At 45.0% G+C, this 16,193-nt stretch overlaps 1 protein-coding gene across 3 annotated transcripts in view; it reads left to right on the top strand.

Moving 5' to 3' along the window:
• The window catches only part of ULK2 (unc-51 like autophagy activating kinase 2), a 194,424-nt gene that overhangs the window by 10,260 nt on the left and 167,971 nt on the right, over positions 1 to 16,193 (top strand). For all 3 annotated transcript variants that reach the window (XM_063954005.1, XM_063954004.1, XM_063954007.1), the window contains one exon: positions 14,395 to 14,436. In XM_063954005.1, the coding sequence (XP_063810075.1) occupies positions 14,395 to 14,436 (42 nt within the window). The remainder of the gene's footprint in view (positions 1 to 14,394; positions 14,437 to 16,193) is intronic.

Genomic DNA, 16,193 nt, shown 5'->3' with positions numbered 1-16,193 from the left:
TTGTTTGGTACAAGGATTAGGTTGTGGATCTGATCTACAGTAAAAGGGTTGACATGTAAAATCTAGACAATGGAAAAGGTAGACCGGTACAAAAGATCGATATGACAATGTTCGACACACAAATACTCTACTTTTTTCACTTTTGGGGTACCAAACGTGTTGATCATTGTCATGTTTCCTTTTTATTTTTTTTTCTGTGTCAACCTAGTGCATGTCGACATATTAAATCTCTATCTAGACACTGTCAACCTTACATTCAGTACACCCAAGGATAACCCATTTGCATAACCATGAGTTGCTGCTATCTCTTGCATTGATGATGGCAATACATTTTGTCTTTGTTTATTGCTCAGCTTTGACTGACTGATCAAGATAAAATAAAGTGAAAGTTCTTTCCAGGAGATTCCATTAGAAATGTATGCAGTTTTTATGAAAACCAGTTCAACTAGTGACAAACAAGCGGACACAACATTAGTATAGATTCATGGAGATATTGCTTTATTCAGCACACGTCCTGATCAGGCAGCTATGCTTGCTGTACGTTTTATCAGACTCTGCTCAAATACCATTATCTGTGCCTGGGGCGAAGGTTGTTTGACAGCATCTGTGTGTGTTCTGGCTTATTTGAGATTAATGGCAAACATTTTCTGGTTATCGCGTGATAGATAATTTTTGTCTGTACCCTGTGTATTTAGTGGAACCAAATTAGTCTGAGAAACAGTTAGTAGTAAGGGTGTTCTTGTATTTGAGTAAATGTAATGTATAATAATATTTGGTACCATTGATGAAAAATGTATCTGGTTTTTATGGTACTATATCTAAAGCAGAATTATGTGCTACCAGATTGCAATGACAAACCTCTTGGTGCTTAAACTAAAAATATAATGCCATAAAGAGGATTATTCTTCCTTTGATAAAGCCGATGCCATGCAATAAATACTGTGATGGTAATCTTTTTAGTAATTGGTTAACCCTGTTTTTCTGCAGAAAAGCATTTTGTGTGACAGCAGGATTGTAGTGGTCATCAATATGTTCCATTGACTTGTGTTTTGCTAGAAGCAAAATGTCAAACCAATATTTCCTAAATGAGCTGGTTAAACCCAAATAATTAATGTTTTAACATAATGCAGTTCTCTGCTTCTCATTTTTATAGTTGTACATTTGGTTGCTGCTCTTTCCCTTTTGCAGTATATTTTACCATTCTTTTTATTATAACTCATGTTAATAGAACAATAGGAAGTATTGGGCCTACTTATATTAACATTGCAGTTGAAGTCAATCTGCCAAACAGATTATTTGTCCATTGGACTTACATTTTGTAACATATTCATACTTTTGGCGGGACACTCTGATGGAGGGCCAATGTTGAAAAAAAATCTGCCAAATTGGAAGATATTGTCTGTGAAGGTATGTATGGTCACCTTGGCTCTTGTAGTGTTCTGATTTTTGTTTTTCAGTTGGTTTGATTTAAACACTCTATTTTAAGAAGATGCACTGCCAGATTCTGTTGATGATTAAACTAGCATGTGTGATTTAATCAGTGGCGGGTGTTTTTTTTTTTTTTTACTGGCCCTGAGCTGTATCTTGATTGGTTTTAACTCCTTTTTGTTTGCATTCAGTGCACGCATTTGCACAGAACTTGTTACGTCACAAATGAATATAGCATGGTTTTACTATTTGAAAGAACTTCCTTTTTTCTTTGCAGGGTCAATCTAGGACATTCTATCTTAGAATCACTGTTGTGTAGGGGTGGATTGGACGGAAACGCATCCCGGGAAATTTATGGAAGCAGCCCTAATCGGGGTGCGGTCTGATGAGGGGTGGAGTCTGTGGTGGGGGCAGGATCCCTCCTCGTAGGGCCTGATTGTACGCAATTGCAGCCTTTATTGCGTCATTTGCAGTTGTGTCTGAGACACCCCAGATTGGGAACTAAAAGTGGCCCTGTAAAATTTGGTTGAAGTGGTGTGACATGGGCAGCTCGAGGTATAAAATAGTGTATCCATGGCAGCATCACTGGATAACAGTTGCTGTTCTGCAGAGATGGAATAACAGAATTAATGGGGACAATACAGTGTACTGAGTGCAGTGGGCTGCCTGGCATGTGGGGGGTGGGGCACATGACCACACACAAAACAGGCCCCACAGATACAATGGCCTACCATGAATCTTCCTGGTAAGCCCTGTGGCCAATTCGCCCCTGCTGGTGTGTCAGGGGAAAATACCTTTTAAACATACGGCCCTGGAAAACTATGTATTCAGGTGTACTGTGTCCAGGGGAAGATTGGGAACTTAAACTGACCCTGGAAAAAGTTCTAAATTTGGGCATGCACATGTGGCATTAAATAAATGGTAGGCGGGGCCAACACAAGTAGACTGTCTTGGCACACCATTATCTTTAGCCACAGTGGGTGTTGGGCAAAGCCAAAGCAACATGCTATGTTAGATTGGGGCCACAACAACTGCAAGAATTTTAGGGGAAGATAGATAATACAGAGCAGCTTAGTGAACACTATACAATACAGAGAACATCCCTATTAACCTCAAACGATACAAGGAACATCCTACTTCATGAACCTGGCATAGTAACCAAGGAGCAGATGTGACATGTTGGTGGTGACCACGGCAGATCCCTCACATTGATTGAATGTAGTGTGCATTCTCCTAAACAAACCCATGTTCAGGTTTCCCAATAGTGGATATTGAGTGATAAATGTACAGTTAAACTGTGATTTCTGTCATCTCTGCTTTATTACTCTGGGATCTGCTATGAGGAGCTCTCAGTGTGCAGTGAGTAAACTTGAGAAAGTAGTCATTGGAGAAAAATTATGACAGGTGATTTGTGTTCATCTGCAAGTACTGGCTGAGTACCTGGAAAAAATCCTCATGCAGCTTTGCTATGTCCAAGGGACTTCAGTGTATGTGTTCCTGGCTTCACTAATTATACAATAACCTGTACTTTGGTTATCTTCTCACTGCCCAACATTTGGTCCCTCCCAGAAAGCATATGTTTGGAACATACTTTCTTATAACTGGCCGCCCACCTAGACCAAGAAAAGAGACAAAAGTTGTTGTTGTTGTTTTTCTGTAAAAGAGTCTCGCTATTTAAATGCAGAGCTGCAAGTTATGGGTAAATATAAATTCAGATTATATAAAATATTATCTGTATTCCTTTAAAATACACTTGTCTTTGCAAAAACAAGCGTGTTCTCATGCTGTCTTGTATGATGTTGTTTTTTGATGGGGCTATTTTTATTTATTTTTTATTTTTCCCATCAAATCACTTTCTGTATTTACAGAAGCGAGGGAACAATGAACACTTTGAAAACAGATTGTGGGAGTCACCAGTGATGTATTCCAAATTGCCCCAAGCTTTGCATACTGAGTTTTTTCCCTCCGTTTTTTTGTTTTGTGGTTATGTCCTCAGAATTTTGTAACCTTTTTTCATTTTATTTATTTATTTTTCTGTTGGAATATCTGCAATTTTGCCTTATTGACTGCTCAGTGAGTATATACGGTGTCTCAATGGACCGTATGTTAGAAAGCATTTTAACCATCTAGTAATTAAACAGTCAGGATATGTAACTAAAATTAACACTAGTGTTCAAGGTATTGTTCACGCTAGGCTATTTTAGCGTGTAGCTGTGCCATGCCCGATATTAATGACTGGAGAAGAGAGAGCAGTAGAGGTGACTGGAGGGGAATGCACGAGAGGTGACAGGTGGAAAGAGCAGCAGCGGTAACAGGAGGGGAGACCATGAGGAGGAGGAGGGGGGGGGGGGAGCAGGATAAATGACATGAGGGAGGGGTTACAGGAGAGAGGGGCAGGCAGGGAGAGGTTGAGGGTGGGAGAGGTGATAGAAGGGGAGGTATGAAACTATTTCAGGAGGAGTGTGTGTGTGTGGGGGGGGGGGGGGTGACAGAAGGGGAGAGCAGGTGCCAGGTGTAACAAGTATAATGGCAGAAAGATGCATTCCAGAAATATTCTGGAAAATGGCAACCAGGGCCGGCGCAACACACTCTGCAAAGGAATGTATTGCAGGGAGACAATGGGCTGGACAGGTGCTCTCCCTGCTCTGCTACACTGCTGCTGCTGCTGTGCCTGTCAAACTGTACGCAACAGTGCCTGCAGCGTGAAGCGTGGCTCCCCATGTCAGGTCCCTCTGGCTCCCTCCTTCTTCTCTCCTCCCCGCTGTACCCATGAAGTTGTATAACAGGCAGCGGTGCTGGCAGCTTGAAGTGGCAGATCTGCAGTCTCCAATATACCTGTTGATCTCCCGTATAAGTACAGCACTCCTCCTCTCTATACTCCCCTCCTTTTAATGGGGGCATTATGTGTATAAGAGACACTACTACTGTGGGGGGTGGTATTCATATGACCGGCGGTCGGGAGACCGACAGTCACATGACCTCCACCATCCCGACCCCTCACTATCCCGATGGTCGGCATGCCGACCAACAGGGACTATTTCCACTCATGGGTGTCCACCGAGCCGCAGCGTGGCGAGCGCAGCAAGGCCACAAGGGGCTTGCTGCACTCTCCCCTCCCCGCTGGGATCCTGGCGTCGGTAAGCTGACATGCATTAGGTCGACATGAGTTTTTCCCTACCCTTCTTTTTTTTTTTTTACTTTTTCATACCTTACGATCCACGTCGATTACGATTGGGAATAGTAACCTGTGCCAAGTGCAGCGGTAGTGGAGCGAGGTACCTTGCCCCGAAGCATGGCGAGTGAATACGGTGCACTAATTGGGGTTTCCAGTCACTTTACGAAGAAAACAACACCATATTTCTTTAAAAAAAAAAAAAAAACCATGTCAACGTTTTTCATGTCGACCTATTTCAGGTGTCAACCTAGTCACTGTAGACCAATAGTGGTCGACCTAATGACTGTCGACCTAAGTGTGGTTGACCCTATGATCTACACCCCATCCCACACCAGGCTCACTTGAGCAGTGCCATCTTTACTTTTCTGTAGTGTATTATTTGTATTGGGATTACTTCTACGTACAGCACTATGTGATATGTTGTTGATTTTAAATAATAATAATAGATCCAGTCTGCCTGCTGTGTGCATTTGTCTCCTGAGCTCTGTAGCAGGCTCACTATGGAATCCCATCACTTGCCCATTCATGTGTAAAAGGGGTGTAGTATGGTATGCCGGCGGCTGGGCTCTGGGCGACCAGCATACCGGCGCCGGGAGCCCGACCGCCGGCATAACGACAGCGTGGCGAGCGCAAAGGAGCCCCTTGCAGGCATGGTGGCGCGCTATGTGCGCCACGCTATTTATTCTCCCTCCAGGGGTTCGTGGACCCCCCCACAAGGGAGAGTATCTGTCGGTATGCTGGGTGTCGGGATTCCGGCGCCGGTATACTGTGCGCCAGGATCCTGACAGTTGGCATACTGAAGACCACCCGTGTAAAAGTACTCTTTCTGTGCACTTAAGTTGAAATTAGTTTGCTATGGATATCAATAGTGTGTAATTTAATAGCCACTCCGGGTGTAGTGACTGCAGCTTAACTATAAGCTATCATTGGTGCAAAACAAGCACAATACACCTGTGTATTTAAACCTTGTTCCTTTTTTGTCTGCTGGGGTAAACCATTGATTTAAAATACTTCTCAGCTTCTTCAAGTGCCATGGGACACTTGCAGGGGAGCCTTGGGTTGATTGTCCAGGACCAATTCTAATTATTCATGGTCAATGTAATAGACCAAACCAGTGCTAGTGGCTGTCAATCATAACATGTGCACAAACAGAAGCAAATCCTGTCCATCACCACACAATTGAACCAAATAATGACCTATAAACACAATTTTCTTCATTTGATATTTGTTTTTTTCTTCTAAGTTTCTCAGCAAGAAACTTTGGCCTCTGGTGCTGTGAAATATTCTGATACTCTAGGGTGCCATGATTCAAAAAAGTTTGGGAACCACTGCATTAGAGTGTAGATTGTAGCTGCTTAAATTACCTTGAGTAGTTCTTACCTATGGAATGGTTAGTTAAATATAAAAGTTTACATTTTTTCAGTAAAATAATATAGAGCTATTTATTTACAGTGAGTGCTGTAGAGTTTATACGAGAGTATCTATGAAAGCAATGTCCACGGAACCTGACTAGAGGTCATAATTTGTAGTTTTTATATAACGAGCATATATACTTCTGGCGGTATGGTGTCGACGAGTGATGCAATGGCGTTAGTCTATTTACCACGCCCCTTCTGTTTCTTGCTGCATATTTGAATAAGGTTTGATTTTTCATATAGCATACATGCTTACTACTCTGGGGTATATTCAATTGCAGTCGAAAGCTGCCGTCTGTCGGAAAGATGTCAGTTTTCAACTTTTTTAGGTCTGAAGGAGTTCCGACCTATTCATTACACCCCAAAATTATCCGACAAGTCGGGAATTCTGACTAGTTGGAAAGCACGTGGATCGACTGAATAGCCGCCGATCCGCGTGCTTCTGTCGGAAACGGGTCCAAATCCAACAGGTTTTGGCCCCCTTTCCGACCATCTCAATCCGACTTTAAAAAGTAAAAAGTCTGAGATGATGGAGCTGAGAGAAGGAGACTGGGAAAGCAGCGGCTACAGCAGCATTAGCAGGAGGATGTGGCGCCGCCGCTCACGGCAGCGACCACCTGGCTCCAGCAAGCAGGGTCCTGCTTGCTCGAGCCGGGTGGACGCTGCCGTGAGGTCTAGCAGTGGTGCCACATCCTCCTGCTACGACGCTACACTGCTGTAGCCGCTGCTCTTTCCCCCGTCTCCCCACTCCTCCACCACCAAAGTTTGATACTTTATCTCTCTCCAAGGCTTAGTAAATAGACCCCTACGTACCTACATTTCTCTAACGTCCTAGTGGATGCTGGGACTCCGTCAGGACCATGGGGAATAGCGGGCTCCGCAGGAGACAGGGCACATCTAAATAAAGCTTTTAGGATCACATGGTGCGTACTGGCTCCTCCCCCTATGACCCTCCTCCAAGCCTCAGTTAGGTTTTTGTGCCCGTCCGAGAAGGGTGCAATCTAGGTGGCTCTCCTAAAGAGCTGCTTAGACAAAGTTTTTTTTAGGTTTAAATCTCAGTGAATCCTGCTGGCAACAGGATCACTGCATCGAGGGACTTAGGGGAGAGATTTCCAACTCACCTGCGTGCAGGATGGATTGGAGTCTTAGGCTACTGGACACTTAGCTCCAGAGGGAGTCGGAACACAGGTCATCCTGGGGTTCGTCCCGGAGCCGCGCCGCCGACCCCCCTTACAGACGCTGAAGATCGGAGGTCCGGAAAGCAGGCGGCAGAAGACTCCTCAGTCTTCATGAAGGTAGCGCACAGCACTGCAGCTGTGCGCCATTGTTGCTACACGTCTCACTGATTCAGTCACGGAGGGTGCAGGGCGCTGCTGGGGGCGCCCTGGGCAGCAATATTAAATACCTTTAGTGGCGAAAAATACATCACATATAGCCATTAAGGCTATATGTATGTATTTAACCCAGGCCAGTTTTCTTAAAACCCGGGAGAAAAACCCGCCGAAAAAGGGGCGGAGCTTATTCTCCTCAGCACTCAGCGCCATTTTCCTGCTCAGCTCCGCTGGTGAGGAAGGCTCCCAGGATTCTCCCCTGCACTGCAGAAACAGGGTAACAAAGAGAAGGGGGGCATAATTTGGCGATATTGATATATTAAAAGCGCCTATATCAAAAACAACACCTTCTAGGGTTGTTTATATACATTTATAGCGCTTTTGGTGTGTGCTGGCAAACTCTCCCTCTGTCTCCCCAAAGGGCTAAGAGGGTCCTGTCTTCGATTAGAGCATTCCCTGTGTGGCTGCTGTGTGTCGGTACGTGTGTGTCGACATGTATGAGGACGATGTTGGTGTGGAGGCAGAGCAATTGCCGGTAATGGTGATGTCACCCCCTAGGGAGTCGACACCGGAATGGATGGCTTTAGTTATGGAATTACGTGATAATGTTAGCACATTACAAAAGTCAGTTGACGAAATGAGACGGCCGGAAAACCAGTTAGTACCGGCTCAGGCGTCTCAGACACCGTCAGGGGCTGTAAAACGTCCCTTACCTCAGTCAGTCGACACGGGTACCGACACAGATGAATCTAGTGTCGACGGTGAAGAAACAAACGTATTTTCCAATAGGGCCACACGTTATATGATCACGGCAATGAAGGAGGCTTTGCAGATCTCTGATACTGCTGGTACCTCAAAAAGGGGTATTATGTGGGGGGTGAAAAAACTACCTGTAGCTTTTCCAGAATCAGAGGAATTGAATGACGTGTGTGATGAAGCGTGGGTTAACCCAGATAGAAAACTGCTAATTTCCAAGAAGTTATTGGCATTATACCCTTTCCCACCAGAGGTTAGGGCGCGCTGGGAAACACCCCCTAGGGTGGATAAGGCGCTCACACGTTTATCAAAGCAAGTGGCGTTGCCGTCTCCTGATACGGCCGCCCTCAAGGATCCAGCAGATAGGAGGCTGGAAACTACACTGAAGAGTATATACACACACATACTGGTGTTATACTGCGACCGGCAATAGCCTCAGCCTGGATGTGCAGTGCTGGGGTAGTGTGGTTGGATTCCCTGACTGAAAATATTGATACCCTGGATAGGGACAGTATTTTATTGACTCTAGAGCAATTAAAGGATGCGTTTCTTTATATGCGAGATGCTCAGAGGGATATTTGTACTCTAGCATCAAGGGTAAGCGCGATGTCCATATCTGCCAGAAGAAGTTTATGGACGCGACAGTGGTCAGGTGATGCGGATTCCAAAAGGCATATGGAAGTATTGCCATATAAAGGAGAGGAATTATTTGGGGTCGGTCTTTCGGACCTGGTGGCCACGGCAACTGCCGGCAAATCCACTTTTTTACCTCAGACCCCCTCCCAACAGAAAAAGGCACCGTCTTTTCAGCCGCAGTCCTTTCGCTCCTATAAAAACAAGCGACCAAAAGGACAGTCTTATCTGCCGCGAAGCAGAGGAAAGGGTAAGAGAGGGCAGCAAGCAGCCCCTGCCCAGGACCAGAAGCCCGCCCCGGGTTCTACAAAGCCATCAGCATGACGCTGGGGCTTTACAAGCGGACTCAGGAGCGGTGGGGGGTCGACTCAAGATTTTCAGCAATCAGTGGGCTCGCTCACAAGTGGACCCGTGGATCCTGCAGATAATATCTCAGGGTTACATGTTGGAGTTCGAAAGGTCTCCCCCTCGCCGGTTCCTAAAGTCTGCTTTACCAACGTCTCCCTCAGAAAGGACGTCGGTATTGGAAGCCATTCACAAGCTGTATTCTCAGCAGGTGATAGTCAAGGTACCCCTCCTACAACAGGGAAAGGGGTATTATTCCACACTATTTGTGGTACCGAAGCCAGACGGTTCGGTAAGACCTATTCTAAACCTGAAATCCTTGAACCTGTACATACAAAAATTCAAGTTCAAGATGGAGTCACTCAGAGCAGTGATAGCGAATCTGGAGGAAGGGGACTTCATGGTGTCCCTGGACATAAAAGATGCTTATCTGCATGTCCCAATTTACCCCTCACACCAAGGGTATCTCAGGTTCGTGATACAAGACTGTCATTATCAGTTTCAAACGCTGCCGTTTGGTTTGTCCACGGCTCCTCGGGTCTTTACCAAGGTAATGACCGAAATGATGGTTCTTCTACGAAGAAAAGGCGTATTAATTATCCCTTACTTGGACGATCTCCTGATAAGGGCAAAGTCCAGAGAACAGCTGGAAGTCGGTGTAGCACTAACCCAGGTAGTGCTTCAGCAACACGGGTGGATTCTGAATCTTCCAAAATCTCAATTGACCCCGACAACACGTCTGCTGTTCCTGGGAATGATTCTGGACACGGTTCAGAAAAAGGTGTTTCTCCCGGAGGAGAAAGCAAGGGAGTTATCCGAACTTGTCAGGAACCTCCTAAAACCAGGAACTGTGTCAGTACATCAATGCACAAGAGTCCTGGGAAAGATGGTGGCTTCTTACGAAGCAATTCCATTTGGCAGATTCCATGCACGAACATTTCAGTGGGATCTGCTGGACAAATGGTCCGGATCGCATCTGCACATGCATCAGCGGATAACACTGTCACCAAGAACAAGGTTGTCTCTCCTGTGGTGGTTGCAGAGTGCCCATCTGTTAGAGGGCCGCAGATTCGGCATACAGGACTGGGTCCTGGTGACTACGTATGCCAGCCTACGAGGCTGGGGAGCAGTCACACAGGGAAGGAACTTCCAGGGCGTGTGGTCAAACCTGGAGACGTCCCTTCACATAAATATACTGGAGCTAAGAGCGAGCTACAATGCTCTAAGCCTGGCAAAACCGCTGCTTCAGGGTCAGCCGGTGTTGATCCAGTCGGACAACATCACGGCAGTCGCCCACGTAAACCGACAAGGCGGCACGAGAAGCAGAAGAGCAATGACAGAAGCGGCAAGGATTCTGCGCTGGGCGGAAAATCATGTCATAGCACTGTCAGCAGTGTTCATCCCGGGAGTGGACAACTGGGAAGCAGATTTCCTCAGCAGACACGACCTTCACCCGGGAGAGTGGGGACTCCATCCAGAAGTCTTCCACATGATTGTGAACCGTTGGGAAAAACCAAAGGTGGACATGATGGCGTCTCGCCTCAACAAAAAATTGGACAGATATTGCGCCAGGTCAAGAGACCCTCAGGCAATAGCTGTGGACGCTCTGGTAACACCGTGGGTGTACCAGTCAGTGTATGTGTTCCCTCCTCTGCCTCTCATACCAAAGGTACTGAGAATTATACGGAAAAGGGGAGTAAGAACAATACTAGTGGCTCCGGACTGGCCAAGAAGAACTTGGTATCCGGAACTTCAAGAGATGCTCACGGAGGATCCGTGGCCTCTACCTCTAAGAAGGGATCTGCTTCAGCAGGGACCTTGTATGTTCCAAGACTTACCGCGTCTGCGTTTGACGGCATGGCGGTTGAACGCCGGATTCTAAAAGAAAAGGGCATTCCAGAGGAAGTTATTCCTACCTTGATGAAGGCTAGGAAGGAAGTGACTGTACAACATTATCACCGCATTTGGCGAAAATATGTTGCGTGGTGTGAGGCCAAAAAGGCCCCAACGGAAGAATTTCAATTGGGTCGATTCTTACATTTCCTGCAAGCAGGATTGTCTATGGGCCTAAAATTAGGGTCCATTAAAGTTCAAATTTCGGCCTTATCAATCTTCTTCCAGAAGGAATTGGCGTCAGTTCCTGAAGTACAAACTTTTGTCAAAGGTGTACTACATATACAACCCCCAATGGTGCCTCCAGTGGCACCGTGGGATTTGAACGTAGTTTTGAATTTTCTCAAATCTCATTGGTTTGAGCCTCTAAAATTGGTAGATTTAAAATACCTTACATGGAAGGTAACCATGTTATTGGCCCTGGCTTCAGCCAGGAGAGTTTCAGAGTTGGCGGCTTTATCGTACAAAAGCCCATATCTGATTTTCCATTCGGACAGGGCAGAACTGCGGACACGTCCTCATTTTCTCCCTAAGGTAGTTTCGGCTTTTCACTTGAACCAGCCTATTGTGGTGCCTGCGGCTACTAGCGACTTGGAGGACTCCAAGTTACTGGACGTTGTCAGAGCATTAAAAATATATATTTCAAGGACAGCTGAAGTCAGAAAATCTGACTCGTTGTTTATATTGTATGCACCCAACAAGATGGGTGCTCCTGCGTCTAAACAGACGATTGCACGTTGGATCTGTAGCACAATCCAATTTGCACATTCTGTGGCAGGCCTGCCACAGCCTAAATCTGTAAAGGCCCACTCCACAAGGAAAGTGGGCTCATCTTGGGCGGCTGCCCGAGGGGTCTCGGCATTACAACTTTGCCGAGCAGCTACGTGGTCAGGGGAGAACACGTTTGTAAAATTTTACAAATTTGATACTCTGGCTAAGGAGGACCTGGAGTTCTCTCATTCGGTGCTGCAGAGTCATCCGCACTCTCCCGCCCGTTTGGGAGCTTTGGTATAATCCCCATGGTCCTGACGGAGTCCCAGCATCCACTAGGACGTTAGAGAAAATAAGAATTTACTTACCGATAATTCTATTTCTCATAGTCCGTAGTGGATGCTGGGCGCCCATCCCAAGTGCGGATTGTCTGCAATGTTTGTACATAGTTATTGTTACAAAAATCGGGTTATTACTATTGTTGTGAGCCATCTTTTCAGAGGCTACTTCATTTGTTGTTATCATACTGTTAACTGGGTTCAGATCACAAGTTGTACGGTGTGGCTGGTATGAGTCTTACCCGGGATTCAAGATCCTTCCTTATTGTGTACGCTCGTCCGGGCACAGTACCTAACTGAGGCTTGGAGGAGGGTCATAGGGGGAGGAGCCAGTACGCACCATGTGATCCTAAAAGCTTTATTTAGATGTGCCCTGTCTCCTGCGGAGCCCGCTATTCCCCATGGTCCTGACGGAGTCCCAGCATCCACTACGGACTATGAGAAATAGAATTATCGGTAAGTAAATTCTTATTTTTAAGTTTCCCCTGAGACAACTCCGCTGCATGACTTGATTTACCTAAGGAAGCTGCTGATCCAGAATCCGTAAGCCTACAGTATACAGCGGCACTCTGTTTAGGGGTCTGATATTCCTGATCGGTGGCAGCATCATTTGGTTGTCATATGGTCTCCACTTGCTTCATGCAGTGCAGATTGTGTCTGAGGTGCTGTTTGAGTCCTGTGTGGGCGTGATTCAGAGATGGGCACAAATGCAGTTGCAGTATGTGACTTTTGTTGCAGTCGCTACTGTGTAATCCTGCCCACTGACTGTGGCTCTTATCTGCTATAATGCACATATAGTCACACCATCAAGCAGACATCTGCTGCACCATCAGGCATTGGAGCAACACTGTGGTTGCTCAGAATGTCTGACTGTATATGGCCGCCGGTGCCAGTGGAGCGGTTTCTTTTGTCGCAGACCCCAACACTGATAAGCCAGCCGACGAAAGCCACTCAATAACTGGCCAGGAATGCTTTTCGGAAGTGCATAGAACTCTGTATAGTTCTGCGTTGGTCGTAGCCATTGGGAAGCATGTGCAGAACATTAGGCACTTGCGCACAATGTTTTTCCTTCGTCCGTGTCTGAATCGGGCCATATGTTACCCATAAAACCTACAAATCTAGGTATAAACTAATCTTTCATTCCATTTGTATCTGGAATAAACTCTCTTGTATAGTACAGTGCTGTATTTCAGCATATTTCCTTTTGTGGAAGGAACAGTTGACAAACATTTAACCTTCTGGTCTAGCGCTGGGTGTTCGTAGAACCATCCTCTAGAGAGAAATGTAACACTACCTGCGGCCTAAGCAATATGTTAGTGCAACCTCAACTGAAACCCAAGGGCAATGCCTTTCTCTTGATTGCGTTTTCCGTGCTGCACAACGCCAGGGTCCAGACAGATGCATTCTAGTTTGGTGAAAAGACCTCGGCAACAAAGCAGATTTTGCATCAATTTAGCTATTGCCATTCCTCATAATAATTAATACCCTGGCAAAATCAAAGACCGAACAAATGCTAAACTTTTTCTAGAGACCTTTTGGGACTACATTTTAAATAGAAATCCCTATAGCAAAATAGTGGTGGCTTAAACGACCCTGCGCTACTTGAAATAGGATAATGAGCTTCTTCATTCTCTCCCTTTTGGACTTTAGCTGTCAAACTCTTTGGAGTATATGTTGACAGTTTTTGGCTTATACAGTTTGGACTTTTTCATTCTATGCTTGTAGCTCCATCCTTTCAGCCTCTCTTAATCTTTTTGAAGGAGCCAATACCTATAAGGTACATGTTAGTTTTAAAATGCACCTAAATACAGAGTTTGTAAAAAAAGAAATAAAATGGTACACTGCTTGTGGCTGCTTGGGACTTTTTATTTTTTTTATTTTTATTTTTTATTCTATCCTACCCCTCTCACTACTTCCTGTAATGATTAAAGTGTTCAAGACACTCTCAGTAGTTGCAACTTGTTAACACATTGGACCTGATGCTGCTTTGAACTTACACCTGTTTTTGTGGGGCGTCCTCACATAGGCAAGGTGCAGTGAAGCTATTACAGTGGTACTGTGGGTTTTGCAGAGTATGTGCACAAAGTATAGGCTGGTGCAAGTGTTCTCTGATGAGGAATATCAAACCAAACATAACTCTTCTGGCAGGCCTGCAAAGATGTACTGTATCCAATTCTGCATACGAGTAAATGCACGCAAAGTTGGGGCATATACAGCTGATTTGTGACCAACTCTACATCTGGCCCATTGTGTGTAAAATATGCCTATGCTCTATTATCATATATATTAGCACAGCAACAATAGGTTTAGATGTCTGTGTTGTAGCAAAATCTCCAGACAAGTAAATTTTTTTTTTTTTCTTCCAATAGGAGTTGCAGCATGAAAACATTGTGGCTCTTTATGATGTCCAGGTAAGGTGAATTAATCTCTGGGTTTTTTTCTTTTCTTTTTTGTTGTTGTTGATTTTGTTTTTTTGTTTTTTTTTGGGGGGAGGGGGTTATTCCATGTTCTTTCCATGCTATATATCTCGGGCAGTCCGCACTCCAAAATACCCTTGCTGTCTGCCATTGTGTCGCAGCCAAAAACCGCACTGCACTGACATTCAATATCAGCGCAGTGCATCTTATTGGCCGGATCCTAGTGGAGGGCAGAACAGACAGATCCCTCCCCCAGTATAAAAGGGAAGATTGTGATTGCTCGGTTTGAAATTTTCTCTAGACATTAAAGTTGCAGTGTTCATAAGAGGCTGGTCTCTTGCTGTGATGAATGCAGCATCTACACAGGGTATATAGTCTTTCCCTTCACTCACTGCTGCCCACCCTTCTCCTTGTCCGCACCCTTTGGTTATTTTCTGGGGAGCACACGGATACAAGTAACTTGAGAATGCTGTGCTCATAGCAAAGACCAATAACAAAATATTGCCACTTCCCATTCTCACATTCAGGATTTATCCCAGAATGCTCCTGACTTCTGAGGCGCCCTCCATCGCTACATTAAACTCTCATCCAGCTTTCAGGCATGCCCTTAAAACTGAATTTGTTTTTTGTTTGTTCTAGCTTACCCTCCCCTTTTTCCTACACCTGCAGTCTCTGCCCTCTTCTCCCCACTGTGTCCACCCATATCCTCTGAAGACTGTAAGCTCCAATGAGCAGGGCCCTCTGTCTACTGTACATGATCATGCTAACTGTTCATTGTAACTGTACAATATCTAGTTGAATGTATAATTATCTGTACCTATGTATCTGGTCATTCTATCCCAATGCCTTGTAAGAGATAATCAAACTTCTTGTTGAAGGGTACTTTATTGTTTGTCAGGCTTTATTTTGATTGTATATTATTGTTTTAAAAATATAATAAAAATATTATTTTAACTACCTAGTCTTAACAGTCAAACTTTTTGTCTAAAACTTAATCAAAATGTTGATTGGTGTATGTTGGACCACAATTCATAATCCCTGCTTTAATCGGTGCTGTTTTAGTAATGTAAAGCACTGGAAAGAAGTTGTCAAGGAAGCAACCTTGTACCTAGTTCATAGAGTTTACTGGCTTGCAATATTGGAAACTTGTCTTTGAAATATTCATACCTCGGTGAGCTAGTCATCCTTCCTGATAAAATGGCTTTATGCTGACCTTGAGAGTATTTCATGTGACTGGCTGTAATGGTATATGTGCACTTGTGAGTTATTTAGCTGTTTTCCATGTACAGTGTTTATAGAGGGGTAGGACTCGTGCTGCAGTCAGATGGAACGCTGCCAGATTGGTGCACGTCTGTCATGAGACTTCTCATAGGATCAGTGTCCTATTTTCAGGCCAGTGACGAGGTAGAGATGTTAACTTGTTCTTTTAGAGATTAACTGCTGGGCTTTTGGTAAACTCAATTTATCCAGATGTGTTTTAAATAGTGTGGTTGTTAGTCTGTGCTTTGGGGAATATAAATACTCTAATATAGACCTGGCCAACCTGTGGCTCTCTAGCTGTTATGAAACTACAAGTCCCAGTATTCTCTACTACAGTTTTACACACATCTCAGAACGCTCGGCACACAGCGCGATGTGTGCTGAACAAGGGGGGGAAAAAACGCTACCTTCACCCAGCGGTGAAGTGAGCGATCTGACTACGTTTGGCCAGTCTAGAGTCAGCGATAGTGAAGCACGGGGAAGCGCAAAGC

The sequence above is a fragment of the Pseudophryne corroboree genome, chromosome 2, assembly GCF_028390025.1.
Source record: "Pseudophryne corroboree isolate aPseCor3 chromosome 2, aPseCor3.hap2, whole genome shotgun sequence".
Taxonomy (NCBI): Eukaryota; Metazoa; Chordata; class Amphibia; order Anura; family Myobatrachidae; genus Pseudophryne; species Pseudophryne corroboree.
The sequence above is the reverse complement of the archived record's forward strand: the minus strand, read 5'-3'. Positions and strand labels throughout refer to the sequence as shown.